The sequence below is a fragment of the Myotis brandtii genome, unplaced genomic scaffold (assembly GCF_000412655.1).
Source record: "Myotis brandtii unplaced genomic scaffold, ASM41265v1 scaffold32, whole genome shotgun sequence".
Taxonomy (NCBI): Eukaryota; Metazoa; Chordata; class Mammalia; order Chiroptera; family Vespertilionidae; genus Myotis; species Myotis brandtii.
This window is the reverse complement of record NW_005362269.1, coordinates 7,865,186-7,887,031: the sequence shown is the minus strand read 5'-3', so window position 1 is coordinate 7,887,031 and position 21,846 is coordinate 7,865,186. Positions and strand designations below refer to the sequence as shown.

The window sequence follows — 21,846 nt, the reverse complement described above, 5'->3', positions numbered from 1 at the left end:
AGCCCAGGTCTGCCAACTCCCAAGTCCATGTCCATAAAGGCCACACCCTGCCCTGCTACTCCCAAGTGGTGCAGTCAAATATATGCTTCAGACTCCGCTGTCATGAATCTCATTACAGTTGGAAGCGTTTAATGAAGCAAGTGTTAAAAATAAAGACATTAAATCAGTGCATGTTTTATGGCTTGTTTATAAATTCATTAAATTCACATCTGTCAGATCTATACCAAGTTCAGAAGTTTACTTTGGACCTGGAATACAAAATAGAAATTTGGTCTCTGCTTCCAGAAGCTTTCAACTATATCTAAAAATAACCATATGGGCCAATTCAAGCACAAAGAGCCACTGAGATCTAGCCACTCTTGTACATGTATTTCATCAGTACACATGGACATGGACAAATGCCTGACAGGAAGTACATCAGAATGTTAACCTCTAGGCGGTGAGATTGTGATTCTTAAAAGTTATTTGTCTTTCCTAACTAATAGAAATAGCCTTTAAAAATAAAAAGAATTGGCCCCTCTCTGTCTTCTCTGCACTGGGAGCAGTTCCCCTCATCCCCCTGAAAATGTATGCCTGCACCAAGTTTGTCTCCACCCTCTCCTTGGTCAGGAGCACCTCTCAGCTGAGCCGGTCAATGCTGAAAGGACCAAAGACACTGACAGATGAGAGCCTCAGCAGCTTGGCAGCCCCACGTTCCCTGACCTCGCTTATTTCTAGCCGCAGCTTCCAAACCAGTGCCATTTCAAGGGACATCGACACAGCAGCCAAGTTCATTGGGGCTGGGGCTGCCACAGTAGGGGTGGCAGGCTCTGGGGCTGGAATTGGGACTGTGCTTGGGAGCCTCATCATTGGTTATGCCAGGAATCCTTCTCTGAAGCAACAGCTCTTCTCCTACGCCATTCTGGGCTTTGCCCTCTCAGAGGCCATGCGGCTCTTTTGCCTGATGGTGACCTTTCTCATCCTCTTCGCCATGTGAAGGAACTGTCTCCTCCTCCCATAGTTCTTTTTCCCGTGTCTTGTCTGCCCTGTATGTTCCTTTTCCTATACCTCCCTAGGAAGCCTGGGGAAAGTGGTTGGCTCAGGGTTTGGCAGAAGGAAGACAAATAAATACTGTATTAATAAGAAAAAAATTAAAAAATAAAAATAAAAAGAATCAAGCATAGCTATTACAGATCTTTTAAATCATTAAGTCTAACAACTAATCAGATAAAAGAATGTTTACAGAATATGGACTGTGAACATATTTCCTCTTAAAATTTAGTAGTATCTGCACAAGTTCTTGAGTGCCCCTTCATTATTTAGCCCTCAGTATAAATTCCGCTTATTTTTTGTTTTTGCTTCAACTATTTCACAAACATTATAGCAGTGCATGTTCTGAAAGATCCAACTATAACGCAGCACCTTTAAATCCGTTTGCATGAGATGAGCCCCCAGAACGCTGGAGGAATGAGTTCAATAGACTGGGAGTTGAGGAAACATCTGACAGGAGAATTTAACCACAAACCTAGGGCATACATTGCAGGCCCATTAAATATTGGGGGAGGAGTGGCAATATATTGAGAGAACACAAATGCAAAATATTCCATAAGTGTTTTCAGCTGCCCATATATGAAATAGCTAGACGGGGATGTTCTCACTGCAGCACACGCCGCCCCCCAGAAGAGAAATGAAAGAGGCATTTGATGTGTCTTCCTGAGTGCACAAATCTAGAGCTCTTCCCCATGCTGTCATCCATGCATGCTCACACTGGACACTTCATCCTGCCTCCAGCCACTGGACAGGAGGGTTAGCTGGAATCAGAGGGCTTGTTCACTTTGGGTGAAGGTGGGGTGAGAAAGACTCTTTATATGTTGACTTTGACGTGTTGAATTTTCTATTCTTCAAATTAAAACTCTTACCAAGTGGTGAGGCGCAGAGGGCTGAGTTTGTCATGCACGGTCCCACAGCTGCATGCTCTATAGGGCAGGGATCAACACCTGGCACCTCACAAAGTGTCTGGCACATTACAGGGGCTCAACAGGTAGTTGGGAAATGATGCAATGAAAAAATGAAAACTTCACTTTGAAAACCTCTCACCTCGATTAAATCAATAGCCTCCTAACTGTTCCTGTCCTTTCTACTTTTGCCCCTCTAAATCCATTCTCCACAAAAGAACCAGAGTGATCTTTAAAAAAAAAAAATCAGGTTCTAAAATTAGATCATAGTGATAGTTGCTGAACTCTGTAAATATACTAAAAACTATTGAAATGCAAGTGGGTTAATCATATAGTATGTAAATTATATCTCACTAAGTCTGTTAAAAAATTAGTTATTCCCCTACTGGTTCCCCCCCATTTCATTTAGAATTCACTAGGTTACTTATTGTGACCTGCAAAATCCTACCTACCCCCTGGGCTCTACCATCCTCTCCATGCTCAACTCCCACCAGGCACCAATTACCTCCCACTAGTCCCTACATCTGCCTACCTCGTTCCTGCCTTCAGGTCTTGCACTGGCTCCTAGCTCTACTCCCAACAATCTTCTCCATAATATTCTGAATGATGTCTCTTATCATTCAGGTCCTCCTACTTATCTCATGCCATTGTGAATCACCACCCTACTACTCCTGTCACCCCAATCACTTCCTATCATATTTTCATAGTTCTTCTCATTCTTTGAAAATTACCTTATTAGGTTTTTTTTCTTTCTTGTTTCCCTTCCTTGAATACAGTATAAGCTCTGTGAGGGTAGAAAAAATCTCATTGTGTTTATCTATGAAGAACAGTGCCTTGAGATATATAATAGGTACTAACAAATCTAATGCTGACTGCCTGCTTCCTGCATAGACAATTTATTCTGCCAAGTCCATCAGAAAAAGAAATAACATTTAGCTTAGTTTATCTTAACAATTTTAAAAAATGTTTTAAAAAACTCATTGCTTTGGAATGATTTTTTATTTCTTACATGGCATGGCAAAATTAGCACACTTCTACCTGGGAACAGCTAATTTCCAAAGTTAGAAGATTAAAATAATGTTAATATTCCACTATATTTCAAACATATGCACTTTGGGAGGGGAGTTGGGGGGGAGGGGGGAGCGGTGACAGGTATTCCAGTCCAGAGGCCCCTGAAGTCCGAAAGGTTGGCGACCGCCTGGACCATAAGAAGTATTTCCTCATTCATTTTCCTTGCTTTATAAAACTTTTAATAAGCCAAGGTAGTATTTGTAAAATATAGACTTCATCAAGAAAAGCTTTCCTCTTAATACTGTCCTCTTAGTAATTATAAGTAAAACCTTCCAGTTTTGTTTTTTTTTTAAAAAAAAAAAGGAAACGTCTCCTATAGGTATTATTTCCCCAATAACTGATTTTCATAAAGGACAGGACAGGCTACTAGATATCAAACTGCCCTCTACATCAAAGATTAAACAATGTTTTGCAGGTTTTAGGTTGCACATACTTGATTAGGCACAAGCTGTTTGAAGGTGTGGAACAATTCTTCACTCACCCCTCCCTGTCTGCGAGGGACACATTCCGAGACCCCACCCCGTGGAGGCCTGAAACCACGAACAGGACACAACCCTCTATCCATACCCTGTTTTTTTTTCCCTAAACATACATAATGATGATAAAGCTTAACTTATAAATGAGGCACAGTTAGAAATTAACAACTCGTAATAAGTTAGGACAATTGTAACACTATGCTATAATAAAACTTAAGGGAACGCGCTTGCTCTCTCTCCTCTCAAAATACCTAATTATACTGTACTCACCCTCCTCGGACGATGACTCCAGTCTGACCGCACGAGATGAGTGACGTGAGACGAGGTGAACGACGTAGGTTGGGACGAAGCGCCAGGCGACTACTGACCTTCTGACGATAATCAGGATCCTCGAGCCATGATGATGTCATGTTTCCCACCCCCACATTTAATGCCTTTTCCATAACTACGCACTTATTAAGCACTGCGGTCCTACTGTTTGCCGCTTGAGGGACGACAGCAGAACTAGCACAATTTCGTTTTCCTTCTTCAGTTTCACGAATATAAGAGTCGTTCTTACCGTAGATCAGCAACCTCGGGTTACGGAATTTTTTTCTTTCCTTAAGTAGAGAACTTTACCTTTTCACTTAAAGGAAGTACTTTGCGGCTGCTCTCTGGCGTACCTAAGTTGCCAACATCACTATATTTGAGCTTTGGGGCAACGATAAACTAAAAATCAGGGTTACGTGAACACAAGCACAGCGATACCTTGACCATGGATCTGACAACCAAAATGGCGACTAAGCCTCTAATGAGCGGCACGGCTACAGCGCGAAGACACGGGACTGAGGGGTGATATCGCGAGATTTCACCATAACTCCGAATGCCACGCAATTTAAAACTTACTACCTCTGGAATTTTCCATGTAATATTTCTAGACCACAATTGAGAGTGGGTAACTGAAACCAGAGCAAGTGAAACCATGGGTAAGGGCAACTACTGTATCATAAAAATAACTTGCTATTTCGCCAGAATGTGCATCTAAATTAAGTCATCTCTTGGCTCTGTTGTGTGTACCACACATAGGAAGCTATATATAAGACCAGTATGCGTCCAATAAATCATGAGGTGCGAGGACAAGCCAAACTTCCATCCTCTATGAATGTATTAATAACAAGCACATGTGATCTCAATCGGCTGACAATGACAATGTTCTCTCAGAATTGTTTCATTTAGCACACTGGCTTGCAATGTTTGGTTTGGGCACCACCTAATGGAAAAAGTGTTTTTAAAAATCCTACTTTGTGCCCAGCTGGTGTGACTCAGTGGTGGAGACTCAACCAATGCACCAAGAAATCATTAGTTCGATTCCCTGTCAGGGCACATGCCTGGGTTGCAGGCTTGATCCCCAGTGGGGGGTCGTGCAGGACGCAGCCAATCCATGTTTCTATCCCTCTCTATCAAATCAATAAAAACATTTAGAAAGAAAAAAAAATCCTACTTTGCTTCCTGGAGCTTGGTAAGTTTTGTATTTTAGTTTATATTGATTTAGAAAATGTCTGCTTAAAAAATATATCTACTCTTTTTGAGCTATTTGAATAGTTTTAAATGTTCACTTCTCTTAAAAAGATTGTCTTTTACATGCCTACTTTGAAATAAGCTGCCTTTTATAGTGAGAAATGTACCAATGAAATGAACATTCTATTCCATCCTTAAATATTTAAACTTAGCCTCAGAATTAAGAAACACATTTTAGGTCCTGGCCAGGTAGCTCAGTTGGTTAAAGCATCATTCCAATAAAGCCAAGGTTGTGGGTTCAATCCCACATCAGAGTACATACAAGAAATCGACCAGTGAATGCATCAATAACTAGAACAACAAATCCATGTTTCTCTCTCTAAAACCCATACATTTAAATTTTTTTTAAAAAGAAACACATCTTGATTGAATAATTTTAATTAAGGGTTCTCAAAGTCTTCTGCACCATATATCCTTATAATCACCTGTCATAAAGAAAATAGTTTGCTCGGCGGGCGTGGCTCGGGGTTTGAGCATCAACCTATGAACCAGGAGGTCATGGTTCAATTTCCGGTCAGGGCACATGCCCAGGTTGCGGGCCCAATCCCCAGTTGGGGGCATTCAGGAGGTGGCTGATCAATTATTCCCTCTCATCATTGATGTTTCTATTTCTCCCTTTCTCTCTGAAATCAATAAAAATTTATTTTTTAAAAGCTTTAAAAAGAGAAAAGATGGGACACAAGATGGCGCTGCCCTTCGCATGTTCTCAGTGCCTGTGCCGCTGGGGAGCCAAAGGATTGGAGGCTGCTGCTGAAGCCCACAGAGGCGTCAGTTTCAAACTGGAAGAGAAAACTGCCCACAGCAGCCTGGCACTCTTCAGAGAAGACACAGGTGTCAAATATGGATTGGAGCCCACCAAACGCTCCCTGAATGTGGAGCGTTTCTGGGAGTGGATAGTGGTGCTGGTGGACACAGCAATCACCAGTGGCAGACACTATTGGGGGGTAACAGTGAAGCGCTCCCAGCAATTCCCGGTCGGAGTGGCAGGTGTGGACATTTCTCCGGATAGCTGCATCAGTGTTGATGACTGTTCTTGGGTGTTCACCTATGCCCAGTGCAAGTGACACACTACGTTGGCCAACAAGAAAGCCTCTATTGAGGGCATTGGGCATCCAGAGAAGGCGGGGCTGCTGCTGGAGTATGAGGCCTAGAAACTGAGGTTGCTGTGGTCCACACGCTAGAGACAGATTCCCAGGGTCCAGTGGTACCTGCCTTTGCCCTTTGGGACGGAGAATTGCTGACCCATTCGCGGCTTGAGGTGCCTAAGGACCTCTAATATGTCCATCACTGGAGTTCCTAATCACACTCTGGGTCTGCTCAGATCCAAATCCTCACCCTCCCACCCCAACCTTGGCAGCAGAACACACTTAACCTAAAGCAGTATTAAAGGTTGAGGGAAACCTGGTGGGATGAGCATGCATGTGAAATATGTATTTCTCTGTTTGACCCTGTGGCTACATCTTGTTCTATCTTTATGATGGTGATGCAACTGAATGCCTCTAGAGGAGAAAGAGGACTGGGTTTAGCAAAAATAATAATTTGTGTAAAGTTTATTTGAGCACAAAAAAAGAAAATAGCTTATCTTTTGAAAACATGGTGCTTATTAGAATTAAGTAATTTAACATATCTAAGAATTGGTGTTAAAAACCAATTATGAATGCATGGAGTGAAATACACCCTTTTAAAATCACACACATTTAATTTTTTTTCAAGAGAGCCTTGCCTGGACCTAATGTTTGTTTTGTGATTAAAAAGTGTTTGGGATAACAGAGCACACACCAGTGTTTTAAGAAAAGGTATTTATTATTTACACCACTGAAATAGTCCCGTAAGAACAATATACACCAGGTTCATTTGAAAGGATCAAATTCCTTTCAAATACAAGAACTGTATAAACCAATACTGTCAACACAAAACAGTGGTCACATTACATATCTGCAGGCTTAAGCATTTCAATTTTTTTTTAAAGCTTATGGCTAGATATTTTCACTGAAACAGTGTTGCACTTAGACAAGATATAGCTAGAACAGAACAAACACTTTTGTTCATGCTTTTTAGGGCTGAATCAGTGATATGTCCCATTTTAAAATGTATTGCCTCTGCTTTTATGACAATGGTTTTAGGCAGAAATGTTTCTACTTAGCCACCAAAAAGAAACATTCTTGTTTCTTAGTTTTATTTTTCAATCTTACGTTTTCTATTTTTCATACTATGACATATTGGTATTGCAGCTGACATTTTCCAGTTTTACTCAAACACTGACACACATACAACCAGACAGCTCACAATTTAGAGATGTCAATAGTGGATAAGAAGAGAAATTGTGTCTATGACAAAAGAATTTTTAAAAAATTGGTGCTTTTAATCATACCAAACTAGGTTCCTTACTGAAAATACATATATATACATATATATGTATGTATTTTGTTTGTTTTAAAAGGAAAAGCAGTAGTTTCAAGATGGAATTGGTCTTAGATTTAGTCCAACAACAACACAAATAAGGCAGAAATGTAAAACATAGATTGTTTCCAAAATCTCAAAATGATATTGTTGAGTATACATTTCTGTCCACTTTTTTTGTGTGAGTGGGGAGTGAGGGGTACACATCAGTACTCAATCCTGGAGAAAATATTTTTCACGAGTAACAATATATTCACATAGGGAAAAAAGAATATTTTTAGCATATTGCTGTGATCTTCAAAAAATATAAAATTAAATTTACAAAAAACTGGAAGACCAAGTATAAGCAGTCTGGTATTTGCTTCAGTGTCCAGCACTACTATAATGATTTCTAGCATAAAAGCAAGAGTTCGTGGATCTCAAGTATCTTCAATAACTGCCAGCGTAACTTGGAACTACTGTCCTTGCTTCTTTGAGAGATATCTGCAAGAAATAAAAGACGTCTAAGCTGTACCATGCTAAACTCACAATAACAATCTAACTCTCTCCCCAAAAGAAAATAGTTGTTTTAGTACCAAAACTTTTAAAGATGAGTAGTAACTGTTAATAATCACTTAACAGTTTTGGACTATGTGCCAACCACTATTCTAAACACATACTCTATGTTCATTTGGTCCTCACAACAGCTCTATGAAAAGTTTTCTATTAGAACTTATTCCTATTTTACAAAAACAAAGAGGTTAAGCAATTCACCCAAGTTCACACAGCCAGAAAGTGGCAGAGCTCAGATTAAAAATAAGGCCCTCAATCACTCTATACTGCCTTGCCTATAATTAATATTATAATTTCTCCCCCAAAAAACCTCAAACTCCATTTAAAAATCTTATTTTTCTTGCACAAAGATAGTGGGCCAAAGATGCTAAAGGACTGTGATCAAGAGGGTAAAGATGCAAATAAATTAATTTACTAATCAAACAAACTTTCCTTCATATTATTTTATAGGAATCTACCACTAAATTAAAAGTTTCATATCTCTATCACATTTATGAGTTACCAGACTCAATGGTAATGGGGAATGAGCAAAGAGTTCTTAAAATCATAACACCTAGACAAGTTTTGATGATGCAGAACTTGCTCACTTCCTGGCATTGTGGCATTTATACCTACCACTTAGTTAAGTCATCTACAATTTGTTTTTCTAGTGGAATAAAGTTCGCTAACATTTCTGCTACACAGAGAGATCATTTGTAGATAAATTTTTAGTGTATTTTATTTTATGCAGACATTATTTTACAATATCAGAACAGAGATTACAAGCCCAGGTGATTCATAATAGTGACCTACCTCATGTCACAAAATAATTTACAGATAGCATCACAAACATGTACCAGACTCTCAATTCTTCTCTATTAGAAGTACTAGAGATCTTAAGACGTGGGTTTATCGACTAATGAGAGGTTAAGACAAAAGGGAAAAATACTCTCAGGGGAGATGTCATGGGATTAGAATATATTCTTAGATTCACGAATTTTAAAATAAAAATTAAGAGTTATGTGTAAAACCAGAGTCGCCAATTTTTTCATTCATTAATGGAAAGAGAAAATTAATAAACAATTAGCACTTACCTTTCCCAATATTTGTGATTTAGGTCCAAAAAGTCATCTAATTTTGCTATTTCCTTGAGGTACTGAGTTAATTTTAAAAGTTCTTTGTCTTTATCTCGATTTAGGTGAGCTTTCATAAAAGGCCTTATCTATCAGGAAACAAACATTACCCAATATTTCACACTGCACTATGGAAACTGGTACAAATTTACACTCATCTATCATTTAGAGTTAATGATATTAAAATATCACCAAGGATGTCAATATTAAAAATTACTTTTATATTACCTCAGTTTAACAAACCGATAGTCATGGTATAATGTTTACAGTACAAGTTAAGAGCTCTTCTACCTAATTTTACCTTGTTATCTTTTCAGTCTGAACCTGAAACACTTTCTTATAGCACTCAAATCCTATATGGCATCTCTTCTTTGCATAACTGCTTAGACTTTTCCCCTTCTTACTAACTGAATAATTTCATTCATATCACTTCATTCATAAAAAGTTAACCCAAATACAAGTTTTATGTAACAAGGGAGATAAATTTTAACATTGATGACTTTCATTTCAACATTTTTCTATTAAACTTTTATATAGCTACGAGAGCATACATTTTTACAACCTGTTTCATTTCTAATTAAAAAACAACAACAACATTGAGTATGGCTCAGAGATTGAGCATTGACCTATGAACCAGGAGATCACAGTTCAATTCCAGGTCAGGGCACATATCAGGGTTGTGGGTGGTGTTTCTAACTTTCTCTCCTTCTCCCTTCCTCTCTGAAATCAATAAAAATATATTTTGAAAAAGACCCTTACTGTCAGCTTTCCAGATAACTAGAATATAAGAAATTCCAAGATTTGCATCCGTTATTAATAAAATGTCTGATGCTTTCACTTTTTTTTTTTAAATTCTCACACAAGGATATTTTTCCATTGATTTTTTTTAAGGAGAGTGGAAGAGAGAGGGAAAGACAGAGAGAAACATCAATGTGAGAGAACACACCAATTGGTCAACTCCTGCACGAACCCCAACCAGGGCCCAGGTCGGGGAGGAGCCTGCAACAAAGGTACATGCCCTTGACTGGAATCGAACCTGGGACCTTTTGGTCCCCAGGCTGATGCTCTATCCACTGAGTCAAACCGGCCAGGGTTGATGCTTTCACTTTTGATGCTAAAAGTCAATGGTTAATAAGCTCATGTTGTCCCCCAAATTTAATTAAAAATAAAACACCTGAATGAGTTGGCTAACCAAGGAGACAATGTTCAATGTTATATAAAATTTTCTAAATAATTAAGCTTTTCTTGCATGACCATAATGATAGAGAGTATTTCCAAAAATGTATGAAATTCAACAGTATTAAAGTGCTAACACATATTCCAGGTTATGTGAGCATAGCAAGTAAAACTGTCTTACCTTTAGTCCATTCTGTGGGTTCATTAGAAAATTTCTTCCGATGTCATCAAACATAATGGTGTTCTTTTTGCTGTAAAACTCTGAAAACTTCCCCCATATAACGCCAAGAGGCTTTACCTTAGAATAAAAGTTTAGATTTAACTCAAATTTTCCAATAGTTCACCCTTACTTAAAAAGCAGCAACAACGCAAAATGCCCTGCACAACTACCCCAGGTGTTCCTCTGTAAGCAGGCACAGCTGGCTGTGTGACCAGACCAGAACTGAGATACAACACACCTGAAAGCACCATGTATCTCGAAATGTTAACTTCTGAAAGATCTGTTCAAACTGAACTGAACTAAACCCCATTATAAGACTTCCCATAATTTCAACATGAAGATTTGGGGTCAAAGGAAGAATAATAGTTTAATTTTAAAAAAATCTAAAGTAATGGTTTAGATGGCTGCTAAGCAGTCACATGACTTCCTGGGCTAATACTACCCCTCAGAACTAGAAAACCTTAGTGATGGACAATGTACCTGGATCTTTTTATTTATATATATATATTTTTTTAAATTTTTTTATTGATATTTTTACAGGGAGGAAGGAAGAGGGATAGAGAGTTAGAAACATCGATCAGCTGCCTCCTGCACCTCCTCCACCAGGGATGTGCCCACAACCAAGGTACATGCCCTTGACCGGAATGGAACCGGGGACCCTTCAATCCGCAGGCCGACGCTCTATCCACTGAGCCAAACTGGTTAGGGCTGTACCTGAATCTTTTAATACAGAATTTAAATATTTTCATACAGAATTTAAATATTACAGAAAAAACTGACTTGTCTTTAATTCAGTGGCACAGATGCATAATTTCTAGGGCATTTGATTGCTTAACTTCAAAAGCACAATAATTTGTAAGTTCTTAATTTTATTTCTGAATTATTAAAATGAGCCTTCAAAAAGATTAATTCCTTATACATTCATATCTGTTGGTACTTGCATTAGGTCTGTAAGACCACACAAGAAATAAGTGATTTCCCATGGTAAAGAGAGTTAAAGAGAGGCAGGGCCCAAGTGGGAGGAAGACTTCTCTTATGTACATTATATTTTGAATCATGTGAATGTATTTTACACATTTAGAAAAATATTTTTTAAGTAAATTAATTTTTAGTGGCAAAAATACATTTTGATGAAGGCAAGGGTCTCATTTATAATAATATTAGAGGCCCAGTACACGAATTCATGCACAGGTGGGGTCCCTTGGCCTGGCCAGCAATCGGAGACAATCAGGGCTATCTTGCCCAGTCCCAATCGGGGCCAATCTGGGCCGGCCGGCCGGGGGGAGGGACCGCAGGTTGGCTGTGGCAGCGCACTGACCACTGTGGGGCAGCTCCTGCATTGAGTGTCTGCCCCCCTGGTGGTCAGTGCACGTTATAGCGACTGGCTGACCAGTCGTTCCATCGTTTGGTCGCTTAGGCTTTTATATATATACATGAGATTATATCATAACAGTAATTCTGACATTAAATAGTACTAAGTAAATGGTGACGATGGTTGAAATTTTAAAATGTTAAGTTTTGCCCTGGCCAGTGGCTTAGTTGGTTGGAGCGTTGTCCTGTACACTAAAAGGTTGTGGATTCAATTCCAGATCCGGGCACATAACTAGGTTGCAGGTTTGATCCCCAGTTGGGCATATACTAGAGGCAACAGATCAATGTTTCTCTCACATCAATGTTTCTTTCTCACTCTCTCTCAAATCAATAAACATATCCTCAGGTGAGAATTTAAAAAAAAGTTAATTTTTTTTTTCTCCTTCTATCATTTAATGTAAGAAGCCTATTTTCTTCTTTGTGCCCTAGCTACAGCAAAGAATATTATTAAAATATTTTAATTTTGCCCTGGCCAGTTTTTCTCAGTGGTTAGAGTGCTGGCCTACAGACCGAATGGTCACGATTCAATTCCTGGTCAAGGACACATACCTGGGTTGCAGCTTTGATCCCTGGCCCTATCAGGGTTCATATGGTGTGGGAGACAACCAACTGATGTGTCTCTCTCACATCAATGTCTCTCTCTCTCTCTCTCTCTCTCTCAAAATCAATGGAAAAATATCCTCAGGTGAGGATTAATAATATATATACATATATTTTTCCTTAATTTTACTAAAACTTTACTTGCCTCAATTTGTTTGTATAAACCCCTCAAATATTTGAGGACAAATATACATGAGCTGTCACAATAAGCCAGATTCTTGGTTTTCTTGGCTAAAAAAGTCTTAAGAAATATGACAAGAGCTTTAAGACAACCAGGGTTAGGAATCCTACATCCTCTTAAATAGTGTTGTCATTTTGTAGTTAGGTCAACCCACCACTTGGTTCCCAAACATGGACTTTTCTCTAATGGCTCTTGTTGCTCTTCTCTGGGGCTTCACAGACATTACCCCAATTTAACAGTTTCACATAGGGCATGGCAAGTCTGTTTTGGTTTATTTCTAGTGCCTCCCTTGATGTCAGTATTTTTTCTCACACTCTGTCTTTACCAACACTATGCTGCCATCATCATGGGACAATTATCCATGACCTTTCCTGCATCAAAACCCTGAATTTTATCATTAAAATTCAAATATGAAAAATAAAATTCAAAACTATTAACCTTAAATTCATCTTCCTAAGTCTAAACTCAACTGATACTTTACTATCCACTCAGATGTATCTAAACTCTTTAGGTAGTTTATTCCAGCAATATAAATATAAAAGTACATTCGAAAAGAAGCAAGTCTTTAAATAAAAGTAAAATGATTTCTTACATCTATTAATCCTCTCCTTGGCGTATGCACTGTTATCATAGCGGCACTGTCCAACATGAAGGTAATCTTATAATTTGCATTTGTGCTCACTCCCAGCTCCTAGAAATACACAATACTCATGTGGTTAAAATATAATAATGTGGAAATTCAAGGTTTTCTGAATATTCCAGCTACAACTTCCCATAATGCCAACTTTCTACCCTCCTGACCACCACCTCTTGCTTAACAACTGGCAAGAATGTTAGTTTCACTTAACTAAGTCAATAAATAGCAGTCCAAAAGAAAGAAACTAGAAACAGATTACTTCCCAATTCATTATTTTAAAAGAGCATCACTCCTTTAAGTATCACACACAAGAACAAAAAGAGGAAAAGAGAGCATAATAGTAAATTGGGAGGGAAGAGAAAGGGGAGCTCTGCTGTACTTTTTCTTGAAAAAGACATAGGTATTTAATACAATCCACCATCAGACTAAACACACTTCTAACTCCTGTACTGTTTACCCACTAAATGTCCTCCAGTGAGAATGAAATTAATTCAATTAGAAACTTTAAAAAAGACAAATATAGTTTCAAGACATTCTTAAATGGGTTGTTTTTTGATACTTACTTTCATTTTAGCTTCAATCCACTTCATATTTGTTGCAGCTAAAAGATGAGGAATAATACAAGACACATGAAAAGCATGAATTTCATTTTTAAAAACCTTTCTTCTGTATAAATAGTTTTCTAAGCAAGACTAAAAGTTCAATCAATTACATATTGTGGTAATTTCCCTTAAGGTATTTATAAAAATAAACTTAGTGTGTGTCTTTAAGACAGAATAAAATTTAAACAACTACTTTTACCTAACAAGGGTGGGGAATGTCCAGCCCACGGCCATATAAGGCCTACGAAATCATTTGGTCTGGTCCTGCCAAGGCATTAGGATGAGTTAATTAAATGTTTAACTCAAATATAGCAGGCTAATTTTTAAGTTGATAATTTTGTTTGGCTCATGAATGATGTTATAAATATCCAACTGGCCCTTGGCAGAAAAAGGTTACCCACCCCTGATCTAAAAGACACAGGTAACCAATGCTCAAAAGAACTGTGAACCTAGGAAATGTGTAAGTCAAGACTTAACTTCTCTTTAAAAATAGCTCAATACTATTCTCCTTCAGTTCCAAACTTAAGTTTAGGGTGTCTGGATGCCCATTTTTTTCTACCCAGGCAATGCACAAGTATATACATCAATATAAGCAGATTAATATTATGTGTCAAAAGTTAACATCAGCCTGGCCTCAGCGGCCCAGTAGTTGAGTGTTGACCTATGAACCAGGTCACGGTTCAATTCCCAGTCAGGGCTCACGCCCGGGTTGTGGGCTCAATCCCCAGTGGGGGGAGTGCAACAGGCAGCCGATCAATGATTCTCTCTCATCATTGATGTTTCTATCTCTCTCTCCCTTTCCTTTCCTCTCTGAAATCAGTAACAAATATATTTTTTTTAAAAGTTAACATCAAAGATTAGCCAGGTTCAATGAATTTTACCAGGCTCACCAAACTCAATGCTCACTGAGTCTAACAACTTTTAACAGACTGAGACAACTACATTCATAAACCAATCTATGTTACATATCTGCTTATTGTCCAACACCAACCAGTTTTGAGATCAATGATATTAAAATATAAGCCCTCACCTTTATGTACCCTCCTGGTCTCAAGATACTGGACTAAACCAAATAGGTATTACCAAGCAAAATGTTTATAAAGGGAAAAAGAAGTTCAATTATTTAAGTATGTGTATGTGTATTGTTTTAGGGCAATAGAGGTACAGGGAGGTATTCTCAAAACAAGTATCTTTAGCACACACACACAACCAAAAGAATCACCTTCCATGCACAACTGGCCAGCTGAACTAAACTATTAGAGACTGGTGTATCTACAATGACAACAATCATGAGAGAGAAAAAATAATTTTTAATTCAGTATACATTTCAGGTTTCTAATTTTTAGATGAGAAACAAAGACTCACAGCTAATGAAAAGGGTTTCCAATTACTAAGTAACCTTTATATACTAAGTGCCATATTATTAGGTAATATACCAATATTTTTATTTTTACAACTACTCTGTAATAGAAGCTTATTTACCTTCATTTCTCACATGAGAAAACTAAGGCTCAGATAGATGAACTGACCTACCCAGTATCACATAGTAAAGACAGAGCCAGAATTCAAACCCTACTCTATTTAGCTTTCTTCTGTCTTATAAACCAGAAAATTATGTATTTCAATATTTAATTTTAATGGCTGTGAACATGTATTACCACTAAACAATGGAGAGTTGCAGATTACAAGGAAAAGTACAAAGGAAATTTACAGACTAAAATACAATTATGTGGCCTCTCATCAAAAACCTAGTACAATTAAATGTAGTATCTTTAATTGATTAGATTTTATTTAATTCACAATCAGGATAGGTCCTCTGTGCTTATGATATTGCCAGAGGCAACTTTACATGTTTGTGGGAAGGTGAGATGTAAATCAGTACACTGCTTCCCTTATCAAGAGTGTCTCGCCACAACAAAATTGTCAATTCAACTAAACAGTGTGCTCAGTAATGTACTAAATTTACTTTTTAAAGCAAACTCATTACCTTTATCTTATCACAAACCTGTAAGTTCCTGGAATGGTCCATAGACCACAATTTGTTATACCGCTTTAGTCCATTCATTCATTTTCCTTAAGTAAGTTCACACTGCCTTTCTTTATTTCTGAAGAACCACATCACTATGATTTTTAAAATACATATATTTCTCCAAGTATTTTCAAACTAGAGTGATGAAGAAAGAAAGCAACAATATCCTGAAGCATCAAAGATTCTACATTAAAGATCAGAAAGAAAAGTTCCTAATCAAGGGGGTGGGGGGAATCTTATGAAAATAAGGCCACTTGTATCTAACACCAAAATCCACTCTCTTCCTATATTTAACTATTTCAGTAGTACTTGGCAACTATGTGATGCAAGAAAGTTAAACATGATTATTAAAAATTTGCTAAATCAAATGAAAAATGTATCATATTTAAACATAGGTCATTTTAAGTGACACTTTATAAAGCATAATATAAGGAACAACCTTATTTCCATGGAAAGCTAAACAAAGACAAACAAACAAACAAAACATATATATATATATATATATAGCTTACACCAAATAACAATGTCATAATCCTCATATGCAGATGTTAGGAATTCATGAAGATATGGCCGCATTAATTCTACCCCAGTCTCTGCACAAGACCTATGGTCTAAAAGAAAATCAGTCATAGATGATTATTAGTTTATTATGTGGATAAGTACATAATATCAATTAAACTTAGGAAATCTATATATATAAAAGCCTAAGTGACCATCCGACTGGTAGCTATGATGCATAATGACCACCAGGGGGCAGATGCTCCGACCGGTAGCTATGACACGCACTAACCAACGCGGGGCAGATGCTCAACACAGGAGCTGCCAAGCTGCGGTGACTTGGCAGCTGCGGTTCTTGGGTGACGCACCCGGAACCAGAGAGGCAGGAGCCTGATTCTGGGGTGCATCACCCGAGAACCACCCTCTCGCAATCTGGGACCCCTCAGGGGATGTCGGAGAGCCGGTTTCAGCCCAATTCCCGCAGGCCAGGCCAAGTGACCCAGATTCATGCACTGGGTCTCTAGTGTAATATGAACACTCAAACGCAAGCTACTTCAGACTGACATACATTGGCTGACAAAGAAATGCCTCCAAAGCACACAATTCAATATCTTTGCGATCCAATTTTAATTTGTCAATTCTATTCAATTTGTGAAGAAGAGCAACAGCCAGAACTCGGGCTTATATAGTAAAGTATAGAATTTTTTTTTTCATCTAGTCTCTCAAGTGTAGATGTTACTTTAGAATGTGAAAAACAAACTAGGGCTACTTATTCTTACTTTGAGTCATTCACCTTCCAGATATACTCACATTTCACCAAACAATAGGTCCAATTAACTTATAATCAAATTTTAAAATAAGTATACATTAACTTATATCATGTACTTAAAGTTTAGGATAGTGGTTAAGTAAATTCGTTCTAATATCAGGATTTAACTAGTCATTTCTTGACAATATTAGAGGATGAAATGAACATCTTTCTAATTTTAAAGAATCAGCCCTGAACATAATTTAAATTTTAAACTCAAGAATCGGCCCTGAACATAACTAAACAAAAAACCAGGGTTAATATCAAAAATGCTTTTTTTAAAATCCTCATAAAAATTTAAATGTTAATCAGTAGGGAATGACTTGGTCACATTATGATGCACCCAAAAACTAGAATTCTATGTAACAAAAAATATATATATTTAATTCACAATAAATATTAAATGAGAAAATATTCAATATATCATTAAGCAAAAGTAATTAAAATATACATACAAACACTCCTTGAAGATACACAAAAATATAAAAGTGGTCATCTTTGGGTCTCAGGATTATAGATGACTTATTTTTAATTCTTATATGTGTTTTCTACAATGAATGATTTTCTTTTGTAATAAGAAAAGCTTTCAAATATTTCATATTGCAAGGAAAAAATAAATAAAAGGAAAAAACATTGTGGATAACAGAAGATGAAACACAATTTTAGCCGACTTACCAAATAACGTATAATCAACGTCTAGTACCAAAAGCTTTTTCCCTTCCCTGGGTGGATTCAAAATTTCCACTTTGTACTCTTTCACTCTACGAGAAATTTTCAGTAGGTTTTCTTCCCTAATGGAAAAATAAAATCAGATGAAACATTCATTTTTTTCTTATATTACAACCAATTTTCTTTGACAGTGAAAAGCACTTACCTATTTTCTACTTCGACTACTTCATCTTCAATATCAAAGTCATTGACAACATCATCATTGTCAGGAGGTGGACCTAAGACATCTTCCTATTAAGATGAAAATGTTTTCTTTTACCATGTTATCTTTAACACATAAATACATGCATAGTATAAAACACAAATGAGAAATTGAGTTCAAGAGCTTTTCAAGCACACACTGTGGGAAATTTTTCACATTTTATAATTTGTTATAGACATTCACTGGGCTGATCTGCCATGTTAAATATGACCATTTGCACTACTATACTTACAGCTATCCATATACTAACAAGTTCCCCAGTATTTTTCTGCAGAGTTAATACCACATTCACCGTGCAGCTTTTATTTTGCATTTACTACTAAACTAACAATTTTACAATTTAAACTGTGATACAGAAGTGTAATATAAATCATATTATCTTCACAGGGACAAATGGTAACAAAAGTAAACATTTACCAAGCTCTCCTCACGAGTTCCCATCATCATGATTTTAGTATTTGGTCTCAGTTTGAGAGCTCCAAGCTTAACATCATTTTCTGCAGGTTTGCCTACAATACAAGCAAATGACTGTTTTCTCACTAAAGTTCAGGTGCTGGTTTCACTATCCTATTATACAAAACTCTAATGATAAAAGGTTCAGTACAGATCCCACAGCAGTATTTTTTTTCCCTTAAATTAACAAACTATTACTGCTGAATTCAGAATTTCTAATACTCTAAGAAGTACCAACTAATACAAGGTTTGATTTTTCCCCAACTCTGTCTTAAGGAACATCCTTACTCAACTCACTAAACCAAATAAATTCGTGGTTTTATTGTTAAAAATGAAGATAACTGTTTTCCAGAAAGTCTTGAAAATTGCACACCTAAGATCACTATAGATTTAATGCTACTCAAAACACACCTTTCAGTGATATGACAAACACAGACAACATGAACATCCCTTTTAGACTGGATATGAACAATGCATTTAATTGCTAATCATCATTTTAAATCATCATTACTTTCAAATCAGAAAAGATAATTTGGAGAGAGTACAAGGCCCAAGCTATAATGAAAAGGTTATGCTAAAGGGCAAATGTCAAAACTTAGTTTTACCGGGGACTTCTGTGACAAATATTTAATATGCAAACACCAACTATCAAAGGAATCAAAAGTAATTCTTTTTATTTATATATATTTTTTTCTTTATTGATTAAGGTATTACATATGTAGCCTTATCCCCTCATTCTCCCCCACATCCTCCCCACTCATGCCCTCACCCCCTGGTGTCTGTGTCCATTGATCTTAATCCTGGTGGTATTTTCAAGTAACATTTAATATTCTTTCTTATATCATATAAAAATTTTAGGAATAGCCCTATCAAATAAATCTTCCAAGGGGACTTATTAAAGAGAATAGATAATAACTAATATAAAAATTCATATCAATGCAAAAAATCTGACTTGAGGAGAGAATTACCTTTAACTTTAAGTCCAAGTAATTTCTGTCGTTCTGGTAGCACTCCTGTAAGGGTTTTGAGAAACTGTTTGAGATCCAGCACAGTATCATCTTCTGAAAGTGTGGTCACTGAATATTCCTGTCCACCCCATTTTATGATGATAGGGAGAGTCATCCTTAAAACATATGTTGAGGCAACTTTTGTTCAGAAAAATACACCTAGAAGAAAGGCATATACAAATACACAAGTTAAGATAAATATATCAAAGATGTATCCAAACCTGTAACTTTACGTTTTCTTTGTTGTTGCTTTAAAATATATTTTAACTTCAGAGAGGGGGAGAGAGAGAAACATCAATGATGAGAAAGAATCATTGATTGGCTGCCTCCTGCACGCCCCCCACTGGGAATTGAGCCCACAACCCGGAATGTGCCCTGACCGGGAATTAAAACTCGACCTCCTGGTTCATAGGTTGACACTCAACCACTGAGAACCACACAGGCCAGGCTTTAAGTTTTATAAGTTGTGCAGTTTGGGTTCTATTTTACAACTTGATGGTAGAGAAGCAGGACTTTCTTACAGTAATGTTACCAGAATGCCAAAGGTTACCAGGACTCAAAGTTAAAATTCCCCCAACCTCCCAATTTTTGGCTTAGAGTTACTACTTCCTCATATTCTATCAGATTCTCTCTGTTCACCTGGAAAGTTGTAATAATGAGCTACCTATCCCTCCCTCTGCTTGATCAGGTTTATGCTACAGGCAAGTTTCTCCATGATGGACCACTGCTCATTTAACATTTGAGAGGTAGCAGAGAGAGTGGTTAAGAGCACAAACTCTAGAGCCAGATTATCTGGGTTCAGGTCCCCGCTCTTCCACTTATTAACTATTTGACTATGAGAGGTTACTTGAATCTTAGTGCGTAGGCTTCCTCGTCTGCAAAATAGAGATGATAATACTACCTACACCTTCGGGTTTTTATGAAGATTTAGTTAGTTCATATTTATGTCATACAGTACCTGCACAAAGTAAGCATTATATAAGTATTGTCTGGGCAATTTTTTTTTAAAAGTGTAACTCAAGTGTTCCAGGCACTGTGCTAAATAAATAGTAAACGGCCATTATTTGTTTCATATTTAATACATTGGACAGTTTTTATGGAGACTATCTCATTTAACAAGATTGTTTGATAAGAACTGTCCCACTTTTACAATAAAGGAAACGGGAGTTCAGAGAGGTTAAGTAATCTGCTCATGGGTACACAGCTGGTAACAACAGGTCTTCTGACTAAATTTCATGGTTTTTCCCTACACCACCAACTGTCTCTCTTGAACTGAACCTACAGACATCCAAGGTCAACAAACACAAAACCCAGCGGTGCATATACAAGCACACAAGGATGAGGTAGCAGCTGCCATGCGCAATGACAGCATGTGGGTCTCCTCCCCCATACAGCTGCCTACCAGCTTTCATGAGCTTGTTCTCCCCACACGGGTCAGACAACTGGGTTTTCTAATATCAAAGTATTGCTATTTCCAAAAGCTATCACGTATTCATTGAAACCTGTGAATGTACTCTGCATGTATTACAACCAACTGCAAGGAGGCAAATTCTTAATATACAAAAAGTCTGAAAACCGTAAGGTGTCAGGTGTCTTCAATACATCTGGTAAACGAGAATACCACAAATTCACTTCATTTACTCTTATGTTTACAACCTGCTCTACTAAAGAATTTAAATAAAGTGTGTTACTTTACAGCAATGGACTTCATTTTAGCGAGAACTTGCTCTCATAAATGTTATGATCCTCAATAAAAAGTCAAATGAATCAAATTGAAGTCGTTTTAATATTACTAGACAGACTAGAAAACCCAAAGGAGTAAAACAACTTGCCTAAGACCACACGACTACAAGTATTCTGCACGGGCGTGAATTTGAAAGTGACAGCAGCAACAGTTAGCATCTTGGGGGCTTAGGGGATGGTAACAAGCCTAGTAAAAGGCACAGAAAATACTACTGTCAACTCCTAGCCAGGACAGCACCACAGCAGCAACCCAGAGGCAGCGCAGAGCCGAGCGCTGTGGGAAGGGGCAGGTATGGAATCGCCTAGAAAAGCAGGCGGAGACCCCTAAGTCCAAGAGGGCCGGGGTGTCTATAGGGACAGTGACGGGGAGAGATGCTCAAACCCCAGAAGAGGAAGGAATGACGTTTGGGGACGCAAAGTCCACACTGGGGCGCGGGAAGCCCTAACTCAGGGCGAGGAGGCCGGAAGGGAGGGAGGGGGCCCCGGCG

At 37.7% G+C, this 21,846-nt stretch overlaps 2 protein-coding genes and 1 pseudogene across 4 annotated transcripts in view; 2 read left to right on the top strand and 1 right to left on the bottom strand.

The window, feature by feature from the left end:
* Positions 1-550: 550 nt before the first annotated feature.
* LOC102253099 (ATP synthase F(0) complex subunit C2, mitochondrial) lies at positions 551-1,130 on the top strand. The gene has a single exon (XM_005870553.2). It carries the CDS (start codon positions 566-568, stop codon positions 974-976), a length of 411 nt encoding a protein of 136 aa, XP_005870615.1. The 5' UTR covers positions 551-565; the 3' UTR covers positions 977-1,130.
* A 4,591-nt stretch (positions 1,131-5,721) lies between these two features.
* Positions 5,722-6,365, top strand: LOC102247164 (annotated as a pseudogene).
* A 455-nt stretch (positions 6,366-6,820) lies between these two features.
* The window catches only part of UBLCP1 (ubiquitin-like domain containing CTD phosphatase 1), a 15,743-nt gene continuing 717 nt past the window's right edge, over positions 6,821-21,846 (bottom strand). The window contains exons 2-11 of one of the 3 annotated variants that reach the window (XM_005870552.2): positions 19,577-19,774; positions 18,573-18,664; positions 18,099-18,184; positions 17,900-18,015; positions 16,431-16,529; positions 13,851-13,888; positions 13,243-13,341; positions 10,460-10,576; positions 9,064-9,191; positions 6,821-7,921 (exon numbers count right to left, since the gene is read on the bottom strand). In XM_005870552.2, coding sequence (XP_005870614.1) covers positions 7,894-7,921; positions 9,064-9,191; positions 10,460-10,576; positions 13,243-13,341; positions 13,851-13,888; positions 16,431-16,529; positions 17,900-18,015; positions 18,099-18,184; positions 18,573-18,664; positions 19,577-19,730 — 957 coding nt within the window. In that variant the 5' untranslated portion in view covers positions 19,731-19,774 and the 3' untranslated portion in view covers positions 6,821-7,893. Of the gene's footprint in view, positions 7,922-9,063; positions 9,192-10,459; positions 10,577-13,242; positions 13,342-13,850; positions 13,889-16,430; positions 16,530-17,899; positions 18,016-18,098; positions 18,185-18,572; positions 18,665-19,576; positions 19,775-21,846 lie in introns of those variants that run through there. The other 2 variants (XM_014543167.1, XM_014543168.1) reach the window with 2 other exon arrangements.